General features: G+C 36.5%; 3 protein-coding genes across 17 annotated transcripts in view; 2 read left to right on the forward strand and 1 right to left on the reverse strand.

The window, feature by feature from the left end:
- piga (phosphatidylinositol glycan anchor biosynthesis, class A) overlaps window positions 1-16,572 on the reverse strand; it is an 882,343-nt gene that overhangs the window by 506,663 nt on the left and 359,108 nt on the right. The gene's annotated exons all lie outside the window — the stretch shown is intronic.
- The window catches only part of LOC307129066 (uncharacterized protein), a 538,951-nt gene that overhangs the window by 222,359 nt on the left and 300,020 nt on the right, over window positions 1-16,572 (forward strand). The gene's annotated exons all lie outside the window — the stretch shown is intronic.
- dachd (dachshund d) overlaps window positions 1-16,572 on the forward strand; it is a 121,322-nt gene that overhangs the window by 67,461 nt on the left and 37,289 nt on the right. For 3 of the 15 annotated variants that reach the window (XM_079821699.1, XM_079821707.1, XM_079821706.1), the window contains exons 3-5: window positions 3,489-3,521; window positions 4,274-4,435; window positions 5,288-5,350. The exons of 4 other annotated variants lie outside the window; for them this stretch is intronic. In XM_079821699.1, coding sequence (XP_079677825.1) covers window positions 3,489-3,521; window positions 4,274-4,435; window positions 5,288-5,350 — 258 coding nt within the window. The remainder of the gene's footprint in view (window positions 1-3,488; window positions 3,522-4,273; window positions 4,436-5,287; window positions 5,351-16,572) is intronic. 8 more of the 15 variants (XM_079821710.1, XM_079821711.1, XM_079821712.1 and 5 more) reach the window with 3 other exon arrangements.

Here is a 16,572-nt window from a genome sequence, read left to right on the forward strand (position 1 = left end):
GATGCTCAGACGTGCACGGGCACTACGAGTGGACTTGTTGCTGATGTGAAGAACAGTTTGTGGATGGGTACTCTGATGTAGATGTTACAGTCAAACCCCCTTGTAGTCTATGATGGGTGTTATTTGTGATCTAATGATCTAAACTATCTCTCTGGAACAATATTGAATGATAATGTAGAGGAGGACCCATATATGTGAATACAGTTGCTCATGAATGCTTGTAGATGTAGCAGTGGTTCTCAACTGGTTTTGCTTCAGGACCCAGATTTTATATCGTACATCAAGTACGATATAACAGTACAGTACAATAATGGTTTGAAAAAAACAAATAGCATTTATTTACATAATATTATATGTCAAAGTTATGTTATTATCTAAGTATATATTATCTCCAAAACATGTCTGGCACAAACCATGTTTATCATCGCTGCGAGTGAACCCATATTTAATGTAGTCCGGATTTCATCAAATTTTTTCTTGTGGGGTTGTGTTGATTGTTTTTGAAGATTGATTGATTGATTGATTGATTGATTGATTGATTGATTGATTGATTGATTGATTGATTGATTGATTGATTCATTCATTCATTTATTAATTGATTTGATTGATTGATTGATTGATTGATTGATTGATTGATTGATTGATTGATTGATTGATTGATTGATTGATTGATTGATTGATTGATTGATTCATTTGAGTAATTGATTGATTGATTGATTGATTGACTGACTCAATTCATTCATTCATTCATTCATTCATTCATTCATTCATTCATTCATTCATTCATTCATTCATTCTTTGATTCATTGATTTGATTGATTTGATTAATTTGATTGATTCATTCATTCATTTATTTATCCAGTTAGTTTGCATTACATTTACATTTATTTATTTTGCAGACGATTTTATCCAATACGAGGCAGAATGAGGAATATTGCAGTCAATTCATCGTCAAGGCAAATACACACAGTTAGTTTGTTATTTTCAATGTATTTATTTATTATTAAATATTTATTAATGTATTAATTAGTCATCATTAAATATTGATTATTACAATTATTATTATTTCGTTTTTTTTGACTGATACAATGATTAGTCAACAGTTTGTCCTAAATTCTGAAATTGAATTGGACGCAAGGCCTGTGCCTTTAACTACAGCATTTGACAAAACTATTTATTTTTTTGCTATAATAACTGCACAATAATACGGTTAGTAGTAGCATATGTTTTTTCCTTGCTGTCCTTGACTTTATCATTGTTGGGTCACTATCCACCAGCTGGGAGCCACTGGTCTATATTGTAATAGGCTAATTAAGCAGGAAATTGTGGTAAACTGTTTATTGATAACATCCATACCTACAGGACATTCCGTATCGCAGTGTCCATTTTACAGAGTTGATAAATGAATATGAGAGATGTTTAATACATTACTGAAGTGCTTCATTTGTTCATTGTAGGAATAAGTAAAAATTCTAGTAAAAGCAGCTCAAATGCCTGACTTTTCACCCAAGCAACTGGAAGGTGATTTTTTTCCCCTCCAGGTCTCTGCTACGCATACATCTCATTTAGAAAACAGTTGACTCTCTCCCATTAGACGCAAATGAAGATTGACCTTCAGTGCGACTGGAGGCCATATTTATTATGAGTGGAGGGGGGGAAGTAGATCCCCTCCACAGCTGTAGGGCATGAATATACAACAGCAAACGAGAGCGGCCACTCCGACACAGTGTATACGATACATCAATATGGTACTGATGTACTTTAAAATGCAAACAAGCCCAGAAAGCCGGTGGCATGCAGTGTTGCTCACACCATCTGCCTGTCTGCTGCTGGGGAGGCAAGGTGGCGTATTAAAGCCACATGTTCGATATCTTTCTTTTTCCCTTTCTCTTCGCGCTCAGGAAAGGAGACAGGGGCCAAATGGCCGCAGTCAAGTCATGTCAGTGAAAGTGACACTTTAGTGATGACGAATTTACCAATTGGCCTCACGTAGGGGGAAAACAAAAGTCAAACGGGCCCTGAACGTATCACTGATTGATGGTACACAATAGGAGTTTTAGGGCTGTTATCTTGGAAGAATTTTAAATACTGACTGCATCTTTTTAGTATTGCATAGTTATTTACATAGTTATTTATGTATTGCTAAAAATTTAGCAACACATGACAGGTTTATGTGTAATGATATGGAAATTAAACATACAATAGTTGACTTGGAACGTAAAGTATTTTTTGTAATGCCTATTTAGTGTTTTATTTATCTTCCACAATAAGAAGGGTTATTTTCTTCAATATTAATATGCAGTTAATTAATTGGCAAATCTTGCAATTAATTGGATTCGTTTTAAACTAATTAACAGGATAATAATTATAAAATATGCAGGATACAGATCTGTTTAAATGATACATTAAAACAGGAAAAAATATTCAGTTATGACATTCAGTATATTTTGCGGTAGTGTCAGGACGTTGCTCTGCCCCTATCCCAGAATCCACTTTGCCTCCTGGTCTCATAAATGAGGTTATTGTACTGTAACCATTTTCAATACACTGTACGTATAAAATGAGACTGTATTCACAGGATTCACTGAACACCGCTGGGAAAAAAAGCCCAGCTTTGATTCATCCATTCACATCGTTTCATTAATCTTCATTCATGGATTCAAGGTCTCTTTCAAGGATCCTTCTTTTACTTTCTGCGAGTCTTTCAGGTGTTTTGTCATTGAAAAAGAGTAAATGACAGCGAGTCAGCTCTTTATCCAATCTCTCCATCTCCACTGTGCTCCTTTTAAACAAATCAAACAATGGAGAAAAAAAATATATTATTGCCACTAGAGCCAAAAGATTTTGAATTGCGGCGTTCCTGCTCATTCAGAGGGAATTACAATGGATTTGTCGTTTAATGTTCGCGTACTTGAGATGTTACAGACATTTGTGTGTGTGTGTATGTGCATATTTGAGCGCGTCTTCGGTTTCCCACTGTTTCAGACTGTTTGTTTTCACTTTGTCGTACATCCCCACCCGTTTATTTACAAACAGAAACCATGGCAACATGTCAGTCCTGATATGTTCTCCTGACTCCATCTGTCACCATCAAAGCTCAACGGCATCATCTTTGCATTTAGAAAGAAAAAGAGACAGAAATCAGAGAAGACAGTGAGGCTTCCAGCTGAAAACGTTGCATCAGTCCAATGGGGCCAGCTGTGTAATCAAAAACAGCAAAGCTACCGTCGGCGATTGGATGCAAATGATCTGCTCTAGTTAAGACGCAGTGCTAGACTGAGTTAGGCTAGTGATGGGAGAAAAGACTGTGTCAAACCATTATAGAGCGAGAAGCAGTTTTCCCCCCTTCTTTCTGAGGTAAAGCCCTACTCAAAGTAATGTGTGATTTCAAAAACATGACTGTAAAATTGTTCTTTTGCCTTATTACATAATGTATTGATATTGGATATTTAATTATGCATATTTATTTCCTCTATTTTTACATTTAGATTACCTTTGCGGTCATTTGATGCTGACTAAAGGTAATATTTAAAAACAATAGGATACATTTATATTGTAATTTTGAGCAAATCTCAAAATGAATATCGATTTTAATTTTATGTAATTTTTACATTTATTTAGACACAATATTATAATACTGTACAGCCAAACGTTTGGGGTCAGTGCAATTTTTCTTCATGACTTTTCTTCAGCAAGGATGTATTAAATTGATCCAAAATACAGTGAAAACAGTGATATTATGAAATATTATTACAATTTAGAATAACTTCTATTTAGTTGTATTATACTGTAAATAAATGTAAATATAAATGTAATTTTTTTCTGTGTTGTCAAAGCTGAATTTTAAGCAGCCATTATTCCAGTCTTTAGTGTCATTTGATCCTTCAGAAATAATTATAATATCCTGATTTTGTGCTTAATAAACATGTTTAAAACAGCTTAAACATTTTTTTTCAGGATTCTTTGACTAGAAAGTTCAAAAGAACTGCATTTATTTGAAATCGAAATCTTTTCTAACATTATAAATGTCTTTACTGTCACTTTTGATTAATTGAATGCATCCTATTTAATAATAATAATAATAAAAAAATCTGGTGTTTTTTCCCCCTCAAAATTTGGATTTTGTTGTTCTCATGTTGCTGTCTCTTCTGCACAATGCACCTGCACAATGTCTTTTCTAGAAGAGTTTTTTTGACCATACTCTTGTTTTAGGCCCATTTGAGCTGAACCCTTTTATGATGCAGTGACTCATCTTTCTGTCCTCCTGCTGCAGGTCTCACAGCCGCTGCTGCTGCAGCTGCGGCCGCCACAAACGCTGCTATCGCAGAGGCCATGAAGGTGAAGAAGATCAAACTGGAGGTGATGAGCAGCTACCACGGTAGCAACACCCAGCACGGGGCCGACTCAGAAAACGGAGACCTCAGCTCCAGCGTGGGTGAGTCACTATCCACCAGCAGCATGACTCACTGCATGCAGGCCCTGGTATTATCAGTCGTCTCGCGATCTGTCACAAGTGGTCAGGCAAGACACATGGCTGTTTACACCTGGGAGTAACATGCTTCTCAAATGTGTCTTCCGTGACTACTTGTGATCCGATTTTGAGGGGAGTGTCACTTAATGACTAAATACTGATAAAGTGGGGGGGGAAATAAAATGAAAGAAAAAGCATTTTCCCCCTATTATTTAGCACAATTTTGTTCTATTTAACAGTTTAACCAATTAACTGTGCTTCACGTGATCTGTCACTGCATGTTGATATCAGACATGTCGAAGATGTTCAATAAAGTCTTTTGCATGCATATGTATGTGCTTTCCAAATTTTCTAAAAGGTTATTTTCCTTTTACCCTTAATGCATGAATGTTTTGCCAATCATTATCACACATTCAGGTTTTTAGGGACCCTATATCTAACACGGATGGATCTCTACCTGTCACGATAATATAAAACTCTCCTGATATTAAAGTAATAATTACAGAAGAATAAAATAAAGCATATTTTGTAACCTTTGGAGCTTGGAAGGGTTCAGTTTGAGCAGATGTCGTATATCATCAGAGCTCATTTCCCAGTATATTCAGCATCTGTCTCATATTTGTGATCTCAAACATATTCTCAAAATCATTTTCAACATCTTAAAAATCAATATTTGGATCGCTGACAGCTTCTTCACCAGATCCACCATTAAGTGACTAATATATATTGCGTTCAGTACTTGCTCTGCAGTAAAATCGCTGAGCTATTTCAAGTTTTGCTGATGATACTTCCTATTCTTTTGTTTTCTGCCTGCAGTAACTATGAGCGAAACCTTACTTCATCATTGTGTATCAGACATTGCTACATTGTGGAATAAAGGTGAATTGCACTTATTCAGTCATCAAAGATTCAATTATTGTTGTGCAGAAAAAATATACTTACACTGTTACACACCTTGAGTCGTTAGACACTATACAATTTTTACAAAGAATGTATGGGAAAACAGCCATTCTTATATATATATATTTATATATATATATTCTTGTTATAGTGTTTATAATGATTTAAGGAATACTAAGAAGGTTGATGTCTAACTTGAATGAATGAGGAGGGTAGTGAATGGTGTCCCGGGTCACTAAAGACCCGAGGTATATGTGTTTAAGGGTTAAAGCCACATGTAGATAAAAGGTTTTAAATCCTTGTTTTGGCACATTTTTGATTGGCGGGACTTATATTATAGCATTTACACTGTTTTCCACTTCCTCCACATATAGTTTAAGCATTCACAAAGCGTTTTGGACCCCAGTAACACATTTATTTAGTGCTCAAAGCGTTCAATGCCAGTCTGAACAGGGTTTCATCAAAAGGGAAAGGGATAAGTTCATCAAAAAATGAAAATTCTGTCATAATTTACAGACCCTCGTGTTGTTACAAACCTGTATGACTTTCTTTCTTCTTTGAAACACAAAAGAAGGTATTTTGATATTTTGGTTCACACAAGTCAGAAGGCTAGGGTTCAAAAACATACTAAGACATGTTTTTTTTTGTTTGTTGCCCAAAAGAAAGTCAGGTTTAAGGGTTAAACCAGATTTGGATGACAGTTTTGAGTGAACTATCCCTGTGAACAAACTGATCTGCTGTTATACAATTAAAGATAATTCATTCTATTTATCTATGCAAAATTCTTAAAGTATGTTCTTAAGCTCACATAAATGCAGATTAAACCACAAACTATCAAATCTGTACAAGAAAGCTTTGTGTAATCTTCTTTTGAGTAGTCAGTTTGTTTGGTTGATTCCAAATTCATCATTAGCAGGTAATGCACTTTTAAAGTAGCTACACATCAAATGCATCCATGAGCACTTTATCCCAAAGCTAATAGCTATTAAGCGAGCCGCTAATTCAATTTGGTGAAGAAAATTAGTTTTGAATGTCCCCCGCTCCAATTAATCGTTTCTCAGATACATTCCGATTTTTTCTCTCTCTTTGCAACATTACTTAAAGCCATTTTTTGTGGAAATTACACTGTTATATTAAACCACAAATCCATTACAAATGATTCAGTTACCATAATCCCAGAGCTGAACTGTGCGTGTGTAATTTCCATTGTGAATATCCACCCTGCGTCGAGGATTTCCCAGCTGCATTTGACACTAGGAGTTTTGGCAAAACACGGTGTGCTCTAAGCAGATTTATCGAAAGGAAGCCGCGCGGAGCTGAGGTCATCCAACAGCGAACGGCGGCGGGGGGCCGCGAGGTCACCGAAATAAAGATAAATGCGAATCGGAATAGGCGAGGCTGCGGCAATGGGGCTAATAAGAAACTGTTTTTATCTTTTTACAATTTAAATTGTAACCTTGAGCATGCAGACTCCCTGAAGAATAATAATTCCAGGCCCAGCGGTGAGCGAAGGAGCCGAACTAGAGAGGCATTAGAAGCTCTGAGTGAAATATATGGCCGCAACGCCTCTCCGGCCCATCCACAATCAATTGGATTCTTTTACTTTAATATTTACTCGCAGCGATGAGATGCTAGTCTGCATGGTGATGAACAGTCTACCTCTGGCGTTTGAAGGTGACCTGTCACCGCGTATGGACAAATCTCTCGCTTGCAGAAATGTAGAAAATAAATCATTAAAGGCAGGCGGGCCTCTCATTCCGGGATTTAAATCACTCCCAGATTTATGATTTAAATTAATGCTTCGTTTGGTCAAAAGAACGGAGGCTGAGACAAATGATGTTTGGTACTGAAGCCATCCTAATATTGATTACTGGATGTCAGTGCAATCTCTTGTTTATATCAAGCACTCTCCTGTGACGGGGTGGCCAATAGGAGTCACCCGCGTGATAAGAGGGCGAAATATAGCTGCTTCTATTCAGCCAGCCAGAGGGGAGAAACAAGCTCCTTTCAGCCTTTAATTGCAACATAAATTAGGTTTTTAAGTGAAATAGACAGTGTTTTCCATTCCCGTCTCCCAGCGAATTCCCTCACTGCTCCGGATCATTACGGCATTAAAACGGAAAGGTCATTTCGCCAGAGAACTGAGAGCGAGATATCGCATTGGGGTGTTTTAAAAGAGTGCCAGGGAAAACACACAACTGTGAAAATAAACTCTTAGCTGCGGTGCTCTGCTGACTTCTGCCTTTCTGAGCCCCGTGATTGGCTCTAATGGTTTTGGGCTGTGAATGCCTATTATGTCCTGCTTATTTTGCAGCTGGAGTCCAGAGTCTGAAATCATTTGACAGATATAGGGATGACTTTAGAGCAGAGGAACTCGGTTAAACACTCTAGACAGAAGTGGACAATGTCATGAGTAGGAAGTGAGGCGGTGCTACATTAAAACAGCTGCTCTTGCTGTGAGGTTATACTTGGATACATGCAAGTGTAATTATTTTTGTAAAGGTCACTAGGGGCAACACCACCAATAACAATAATAATCATCATTAGTCAAATTATTATTATTATCAAGATATTAAGTTTGTGTGTGTGTGTGTGCTCATGTGTTTCTATCTTGGTGGGGACGTGTCACCGTGGGAACCTAATTTAAGGTCCCCATGAGGAAACAAGTTTCTAAATCATACTGAATGAGTTTTTTTTGAAAATATAAAAATGCAGAAAGTTGTGTGTGATGGGTATGTTCAGGGGTAGGGTCAGTGTAAGGGGATAGAATATACAGTTTGTACAGTACAAAAACCATTATAGCTATAGAGAGTTTCTTTTTGAGAGTGGTGCCACTACAAGGGTATTGTGAGAGCATTGCTGTGTGGTTTCTATGGTGTTGTCGATGGTTGCTACTACTGTTTTTTTAATACCCTGCTATTCCTCCAATGATGTACTGTACATTCTGATTAAGATTCTCAGTATAGTGCAGATTAGATTTAGTCTGAAGTACAGACAGGCTGATAGTAAGTGTGTGAAGGACATTGTACTCTCCTTCGGACTTGTTGGTGTTGATGCAAATTGGATGGGCTAATGTTTCTTCTGCATTAAATATTCAGCTCAATCACTCTCGCCGGCTTGCATCACTATTATTAATTACAAAAACAGAGCGAAAAACAGTCAGCCAGTTCAAGTTGGAGCCAAATAGCCAAACAGAGAGAGGAGGTGGTGAACGTGATTAAGCTAAGCACTCGCTTCCCTTTTGATTCTTCCCCAGCATTTTTTTTTTCGAGGAGGTGGGGGGTTCCCTTCTCTTACAAGGTGGATTGTTCCATTGACTCACAGGAAACGACACAATTAGAGATCACAAACCAAGCAAAACATGTTTCTGGAAGACACACAAACAGTGATCCATTCTCTTGCATTGAATAGACCTGAACCAAAATCAACACCTGCCCTTTTCAGCAAGATAAAAATGTTTCTTTTTCTTTCTTTCTTTCCTTTCCTTTCTTGTGACTCATGTATTTGCTGCCTTCAGGTTAAGAAATGGAAGGAGGTGAAAAGAATATCTCTCTTGGTGGCCACTGGGTGCCATTTTGCATCTGATTCCTTGCCACGGCAACGTTAATGGACCTTAAATCCTCTCCGTAATTAGATGGGGGAATTGTGTGTATCACCAACCAGATGATGCTGCCATAATGAAATAAGCGACAAACTTTCAGGCATGCATGTGCGCGCGTTTGTGTGGATTTCTCTGATTTAGCGAGTTAGCGTGCTCAGACCTGGCCCAGACCTGGCGTTTAGCGTTTTGGGGACGTGGGGGGAGGCTCAAACCTGTCACGTCAGTGCCGGTGACAGGTGTCTATGTTAGGGACAGAATTAAAAGTGATGGGGGGAGATGATGGGTGGGCCTCCCACCATCGATGAGGTCAGGCCGCTAATTCCGCCAGGCTTCTTCTGGCAGAGGAGGCCAGCACTCAAGAGATGGATCTGTAGAGAGACCGCAGCTGTAAGCGTGGAGGAGCTAATTGGTCCTTATCTTGCTGTCCCATTCATCTTCATTTTTTACCAATTACCGAGCATTATCTGTGTTCTCGGTTGGATATGGGAGTTAATCCTTTTTGGTTAAGCTGCTAGTGCAGCTTGCAAATTTCCATTGGTGGAGCGGGTGAAAGAGTCAGAGCGAAAAAACAAACTCGGGAAACTTCTCATCATTGTACACAGGAAGGAATCGATTGGAAATGACATCACTGGAGGGAAAGGGGAAAAAAAACAGCGGGGAGGAGGGGAATCAATTATTGGTGTTATAATTCAAGCTCTTGTTTGCAAACGTTGCAGTGCCATTGATTAAGTTGTTTTCATTGCGCTTGCCATTATTGACTTGTTAAAACCATATTTTCTTCTCATCGGTGGTTTCAAGTGTGCAACCAATCAACCGGTGGTGTTTCAAATCTTGTAATAATTACTCAAAATGTTTACATTTGTGGCAGAATTACCCTTTTCGATGCATGAGATGAAGAATCGCTTCAAAGTCTCTCTTATTATGCACTTAACCATATGGATAAGCTTGCAAACACATTAATAACTGTAGGACTTGTGCCTCTTATTGTACTTGTTACACTGTCAAGAGCGATCTCATCATAAATTCAATGCATCACTGCGTCGAGCACTCTGCGCTTTTAACTGACACTGAGGAAGTCGGTTGCGGTGCGATATCTGTCTGATGAGCGCTGTCACATTTCCTCAACACCTATCAAAAAACATAGACCCTAAACCCATTGTCTTTACAGCAGGCACATCCATCATGCATCGGGGCCGTGTCGCGTCGTTATAATCAGCCAGCTTGTACATCGAGCCCTCATTTAGCATAAAGCGTTCATGCTCAATGCCGGGCCTCTTAAAATAGCTCCCCATAGAGGACGGATTGAGTGAGCCTTGCCTCCTGCTCTTTGATAGGGATCTGTTTGGTCACACACAGCACCAGCTGTCATCTCAGCCTCGACTGCTGTGATTTAATTAGTCTGTTTATGTCCTTTCTAATAATAAATCCCACACTGTGGAAGGACAAATCCAACAAGGGTTGCGCTTTGTTTTTCAATCTGGCGGCCTCGCACTGCTAAACGTGGCACGGCAACGGTAAACAGCAGAAAGTTTCGGTGAAATCGTGTTTGTCTGATTGACTTTCACTTTTTTTTTCTTTCTTTCTTTTCTCATGCCATCACCTTAGTCAGGGTGATATAGTTATAACTAATCTCATTTAAATACATTTTATTATGTTATGGATGAAATTTAAATGATATTATTTGTGTATTTTCTGCTATGTTTCTCTATATTTCAATTAAAAGAGGGATTTTTTATTATGTTTTCTGGGATTGATTTCCCCCACTAAATGCCTATTGTTGATCAGTTGACACTGTTTTTCACTGAATGGACACAAGAAAGGAAATAGACTTCGTTTGATTTGATGATGCAAATGAAACTCAACAAATTGTTTGTAATGATTGTTTGTATCATTCACATGCCCTTTTTCGTATTCAAATGCTTTACTAAAACTACTGTAAAATGCTTTACCTGGCTGCCTTAAACTTTTGAGTTCATTGAAAATAAATATTTGAGTTAATACAATGAAGGAGATTGGTTTAATCAACAGAATCTCCAAATATTATGTTATCTGAACCACATGAATTATCCAAGTTGATTTGACCAAAAAAGAAAAAACGTTTTGATAAATCTTGAAAATAATTTTTTACAGTGTATATGTAAATAAAATGTAGCTGTGTTCTATGTATTTGACTAATAATGATGATTCAGTTAAACTTCATCAGAGTTTTGAATCGATTGAAGTCGATTGCAATTCGTGAAAGACTTATACATGCTGTCTCCTTAAAACAACAACTAAAAAACCACCTACATGTTCCTCTATTCCCTCCCTATTCTAGCTTAGGCTACTCTAAGCAATGTCCAAAGCTTAGTTTTTCAAGCGCTTTTTGTGATTTTTCGCCTCTTCATGACGGATCGCTTCCTATATTTCTCAGTTGTAAGTCGCTTTGGATAAAAGCGTCTGCTAAATGAATAAATGTATGTAAAACTAGTTTAATGACATTCTCTTCAGGAAACTTACTGGCCAAATAAAAGTGCTATAAAGTCATCATCATACTCAGGATTTTGCTTAAATTAAATCACTACGCATAGAGTATGAAAATGTGATATATTGCCCAGAAGTCTGCTGAGTGAAAAACCAGCCCGCAGCCCACAGCTAAACAGTGAAAACATGTTCACTTCCTAGCCACATCTGAGTCACACCGGCAGAAATCAGGGCAATGATTCATTCCTTATTTATCACTCGCTGAGTCCCGCCATAGGCATTTAGCAATGCAGATAGTCCGTTTCTTCAAAACCGCCTCACCTGTGTTGGTTTACATTGTTGAATGCTGTTTTGTCTTGCCTTAAACATCAGCAGGGCTCTTCACGGGAAAGCAGGAAGCATCGGTAATAGCTCTGAGACCGGGATGAGAACCAGGGCTGAGTTTACAGAGACACGCAGCCTCTCCTGGGCATTCGTTTCTGAGTGCCTCTATTAGTGTGTTGTGCTCCTGGGAAGCAGGTGACAGATAAGTGGAGAGCGTCACACATTTTAATAGAATTTCAAAAAGATAACTCGATAATCACTTACTTTTTTAATGAAGTCGAATTGCTTGTTTTAATTCCGGTTGCATCGACAGTTAAGCATCAGCATAAAATTGAATATGCATGATTTTGGAAGAGGAGGGAGTCGGGTGTAAAAAATGTGCAAAGCGCTGGTGTACACAAATGCCTACAACTGCAGAAACAGATTACAAAATGGGAATTGATTAAACATTATTTCTGTAATGATCCGTATCATGCTCTATCATCTCTGAAAAGCAGCACAGCTCTATGTTTCTGCAGTGAGTGAACGTGGTAGATGTTCATGCAGATATTTGTGTCTGCAGAGTAAATGAAATAAATAAGTAGCCGGTTTACTTGTCGGGCCTCATCAACATTAAAGCTCGTTCTTCATTAATTGGATGAATTCATTTGGAGCCGTTTGATTCAGTTGTGAGACGTGGTGCATTGCCCGTCCCTCTTTACTAATCTCTGTCAGGTTGCATTTATAAGTGGAATTGAGTGACCTTTGGAGGCAAAGATAGGGATGAAGAGATCTGCACAATTTGAAAAGACAATGTCACATGGTGTAAATGTGATACATGTAATAAATGACATTCAACCTTTCACACACGATAAGCTTCTGCGGTCCATAATGCGAAAGATGCGTGCGCTTTGACTGCTTAGAATATTCCTCTGATAGGTCATCTCACTGCTCTCAATTATGAGAGAGAAACAAACCAGCGTGTGATGCGTAACCGCCGTGCCTTATGATGACAGAGAGGATGCAGTGCAATCGGAATATTGCCATGATTATTGCAGTGATAATAACATTGCAGCAATTAGAACATGAGAAATGAAGGCTCGGCCATTATCACTCGCGGGTATCAATCATGCCTGGAGCCCCATTAACCCGAACCAGACAAGCGATCCTGCTCTGGGTCAGGCTTCTTGCCAGAACAAATCATCAAACTGCCTCAAGTTACATAAAGTAGCCTGCATTTAGCTTGTGTAGTATATGTACGAAATACAGGAATCTGTGCATTTGAACTTTTGAAGTGACCAAGAGGAAATTTGAGTGCTCAGAGGTTGCTCTTTTAAAGCTTAAAAAAGTGCTCTGTTATGTTTGAATGTCTTTAGTTAAAAAGGAAATAGACACAAATATAGACACAATATAGAGCTATTGATAAATAATGTGAATAGCATAGATAAGATAAGTTGCACTTTGCAAATAAATAGAGCAGCAACTTTCCTATTTGAAGACCCGAAAAAGTATTTTTAAATGGATAGTTCTCTCAATAAATAACTATATATATATATATATATATATATATATATATATATATATATATATATATATATATATATATATATATATATATATATATATATATATATATATATATATATATATATATATATATATATATATATATATATCATATTTTTGGTTATTTATTTTATTTTACTTTCTCTCCATGTATTTATCTGTTTTTATTTATTTATTTATTTATTTAAGATTTGAAATTGAGTTTGATATTTTATGAATAAAACATATAATTAAATATTTAATTTTATTATTATTATTTTATTTTATTTATTTTATCTCCATGTAATCTTTAATTGCTGGACAAATGGACCTGAAAAAGATTTTTTTTTTTTTTTAAAGGTATAGTTCTCTCAATAAATAACTGTTTTTTTTTTTGTTTTGTTTTTATTAAATCAGAGCATTATATTTGTATGAATAAAAATTTTATTTTATCATTTTATTTTATTTATTTATTTTATCCTCTTCATGTAATCCCTAATTGCTGGGCAATGGACAAACGTTCTGTCTCTTGTGAAACACAAAAGATGATATGAAGAATGTTGCAACTGAACTGAGGTCAGTGTGGTCCAAAACAACACTGGACCCCATTGATTTTTGTTGTATGCATAAAATAAATGTCTCAGAAAAACAGGCATACAGGTTTGAAACGCATAATGATGAGTAAATAATGACATTATTTTCATTTTTGGGTGATCTCTTTACGCTCATTCAATAAGACCAAAGCGGTATGACAAACATAACAAATCTCCTTTCACAAGGAATTTCAGAATCATGCAAAGATGCAGCCTCTGCAACGTGATGCTAATTTTGTAATTAGAACAGATGATGCAAGAGGCTGTCTTATCCCCTGGAAAGCCGTCTCATGGACCCCTGCACTGTGTGATTGATAACGCCGTTCGATACATTTCATTTCAGAGTCCAAGTCAAATGACAACTGCTTGCCATTGACCAAAAGCAATCTTTTTAAACGGGACCCTTTGCTCAGTATCTGATGGAAATTATTCCCCTCCCTGGGTGTCACAGTCCCTCAGGGAGGGGGGGTTATTGATTGGACTTGAATATATTGTACCCTCAGTGGAAACATCTGCTGGTAATGTCCGCTCCCTTCTGCTTTCCCTAAACTAGCAGTAGTTTATGGAGAGGGATACGGGACACAGTTAACCTGAAACTAATTCAAATTCGAAATTGGGCGTGCTTTCAGTGATATGTCCTGAAGCCTCTGACTGAGTATCTCGTACCATACAGGTAATTGTGTTAACAAGACCACACAGTGAAAAAACAAAAGTGAAAACCCATAGCCTTATTTGTCATTTGTGTTTTTTTATTTATTTATTTGTAATTTTATTTATTTGTAATTTAATTTAATTTAATTTAATTTTATGTTATGTTATGTTATTTTATTATTGTATTTATTATTTTATTTTATTTTATTTTATTTTATTTTATTTTATTTTATTTTATTTTATTTTATTTATTTTATTTTATTTTATTTTATTTTATTTTATTTTATTTTATTTTATTTTATTTATTTTATTTTATTTTATTTTATTTTATTTTATTTTATTTTATTTTATTTTATTTTATTTTATTTTTTATTATTTTATTTTATTTTATTTTATTTTATTTTATTTTATTTTATTTTATTTTATTTTATTTTATTTTATTTTATTTTATTTTATTTTATTTTTATTTTTATTTTTATTTTATTTATTATTTTATTTATTTTCCTGCATGAGCAATATCTAAATATCTATATCTTAGAAATGGCCAATAACATTTATTTATTTAAATTCTTTCTTTAATAAAAAAAAAAATGAAAATAAACAAATTGATGTATTTGTTGGAAAAATATAATTTTGTTTTTATTAAATAGTCATTTGTAAGCCCTTTAGATTTACATAAAATGCATTTCAATGATATGATTCTGTATCAAAATCATAACGTCATATCATACATTTGCGTAACAGGTAGTGACCGAAACCTTTCCACCATATGCCGAGAACTGCTGCTAGGTCTTTATCCTCCTGAAGGAAGAATATATAAATAAATAAATAAATAAATAATAAAACAATACTGTCTCCTCCGTAATCCCTACCACATGTTTGCTTTGATGGTTGTGGGGGTCTGCGTAATTGTGCTACCTCATCAAACCAGAGATGTTTTGTTGCCATTATTTTTTACACTCACAAGTGTGTAATAGATGTTTTTCTTTACCCTCTGTTTCTTATTAAGCACTCTCACTTCAGAGTGAGCATAGTAAATGCCTATTTTACACAGGGATGCAGTTTCTCTATTCTTGTGGCGTCAGATCACATCACATTCTCAAGCGTCTGGGGTTGTTTGTAGCGCTCTGTGATTGTTAGTGATAGTGTACAGGTCTGTTTCTTTTTTATTATCATTTTTGGGGGATGGAGGGGGATATTAACAAATTCAAGATGTTATTTTTATGATTAGCATTAAGATTACAAACAGGAAGAAAAGACTTTAAAGTTTTTCTCAATGACACAGAAAGGCCGTGGGTGGCTACTTCAAAGTGAAATACCTTCCTCTAACGGGCCTTAATGAGTTACAGCGTTTAACAGCCTTGACTAGCTATGCCGTCTGGGAAAAAGAAAACAATCTATACTCTATAGAAGCACGTCTTTTTATGAAGGACCTATGCGTTTATTTCCAATAACATCTTCTGTACACAGACGGAGCTCTTGCTTTTTTATGGTTGAAGGTCCGTTTTAATAGCCAGAATGAGTTAAGGAGTTTTATTTTTACAATTAAAACGTGGTGTGCTTTGCTATTTGACTGCGGAACCTATGGCAAAAGCCTTGACAGTTGGGTTTTGCAAAAATTACAATCTGCCATTGTGAAACGGCACATGAAAAACAACTTAAATTGTTATTCTGATTCAACAGCTACTTCAAAAGGCGTAAGATTTTGGCTCTCAAATCAAAGGGACGAGCAGAAGAACGTCTGTTTAGATAAGAGCATTTACAACATACTGCTCCGTCGCGTTGTTCTCGCAAACAAAGATGGATAGGCCAGAAACAAGTCATTTAATTAGCGCTGGAACCCCCGTCTTCGACTCCGGCAGCCAATTACACATTCCAACGGCATCTGCAGGTCCTATTTCACGAGAGGAAAGCAAATCTTCCCTGGCTCAGCTACATACAGTACATCTTTTCTCTTCCATTTAAGAGAAGGTAAATAGCAGAGATGGACAGCTTCATTAGACAGCATCTGAGGAGCAGGCAGGGCGGATTGTCGCTTAAATAGT

Source organism: Gobio gobio, assembly GCF_949357685.1.
Source record: "Gobio gobio genome assembly, chromosome: 7".
NCBI lineage: Eukaryota > Metazoa > Chordata > Actinopteri > Cypriniformes > Gobionidae > Gobio > Gobio gobio.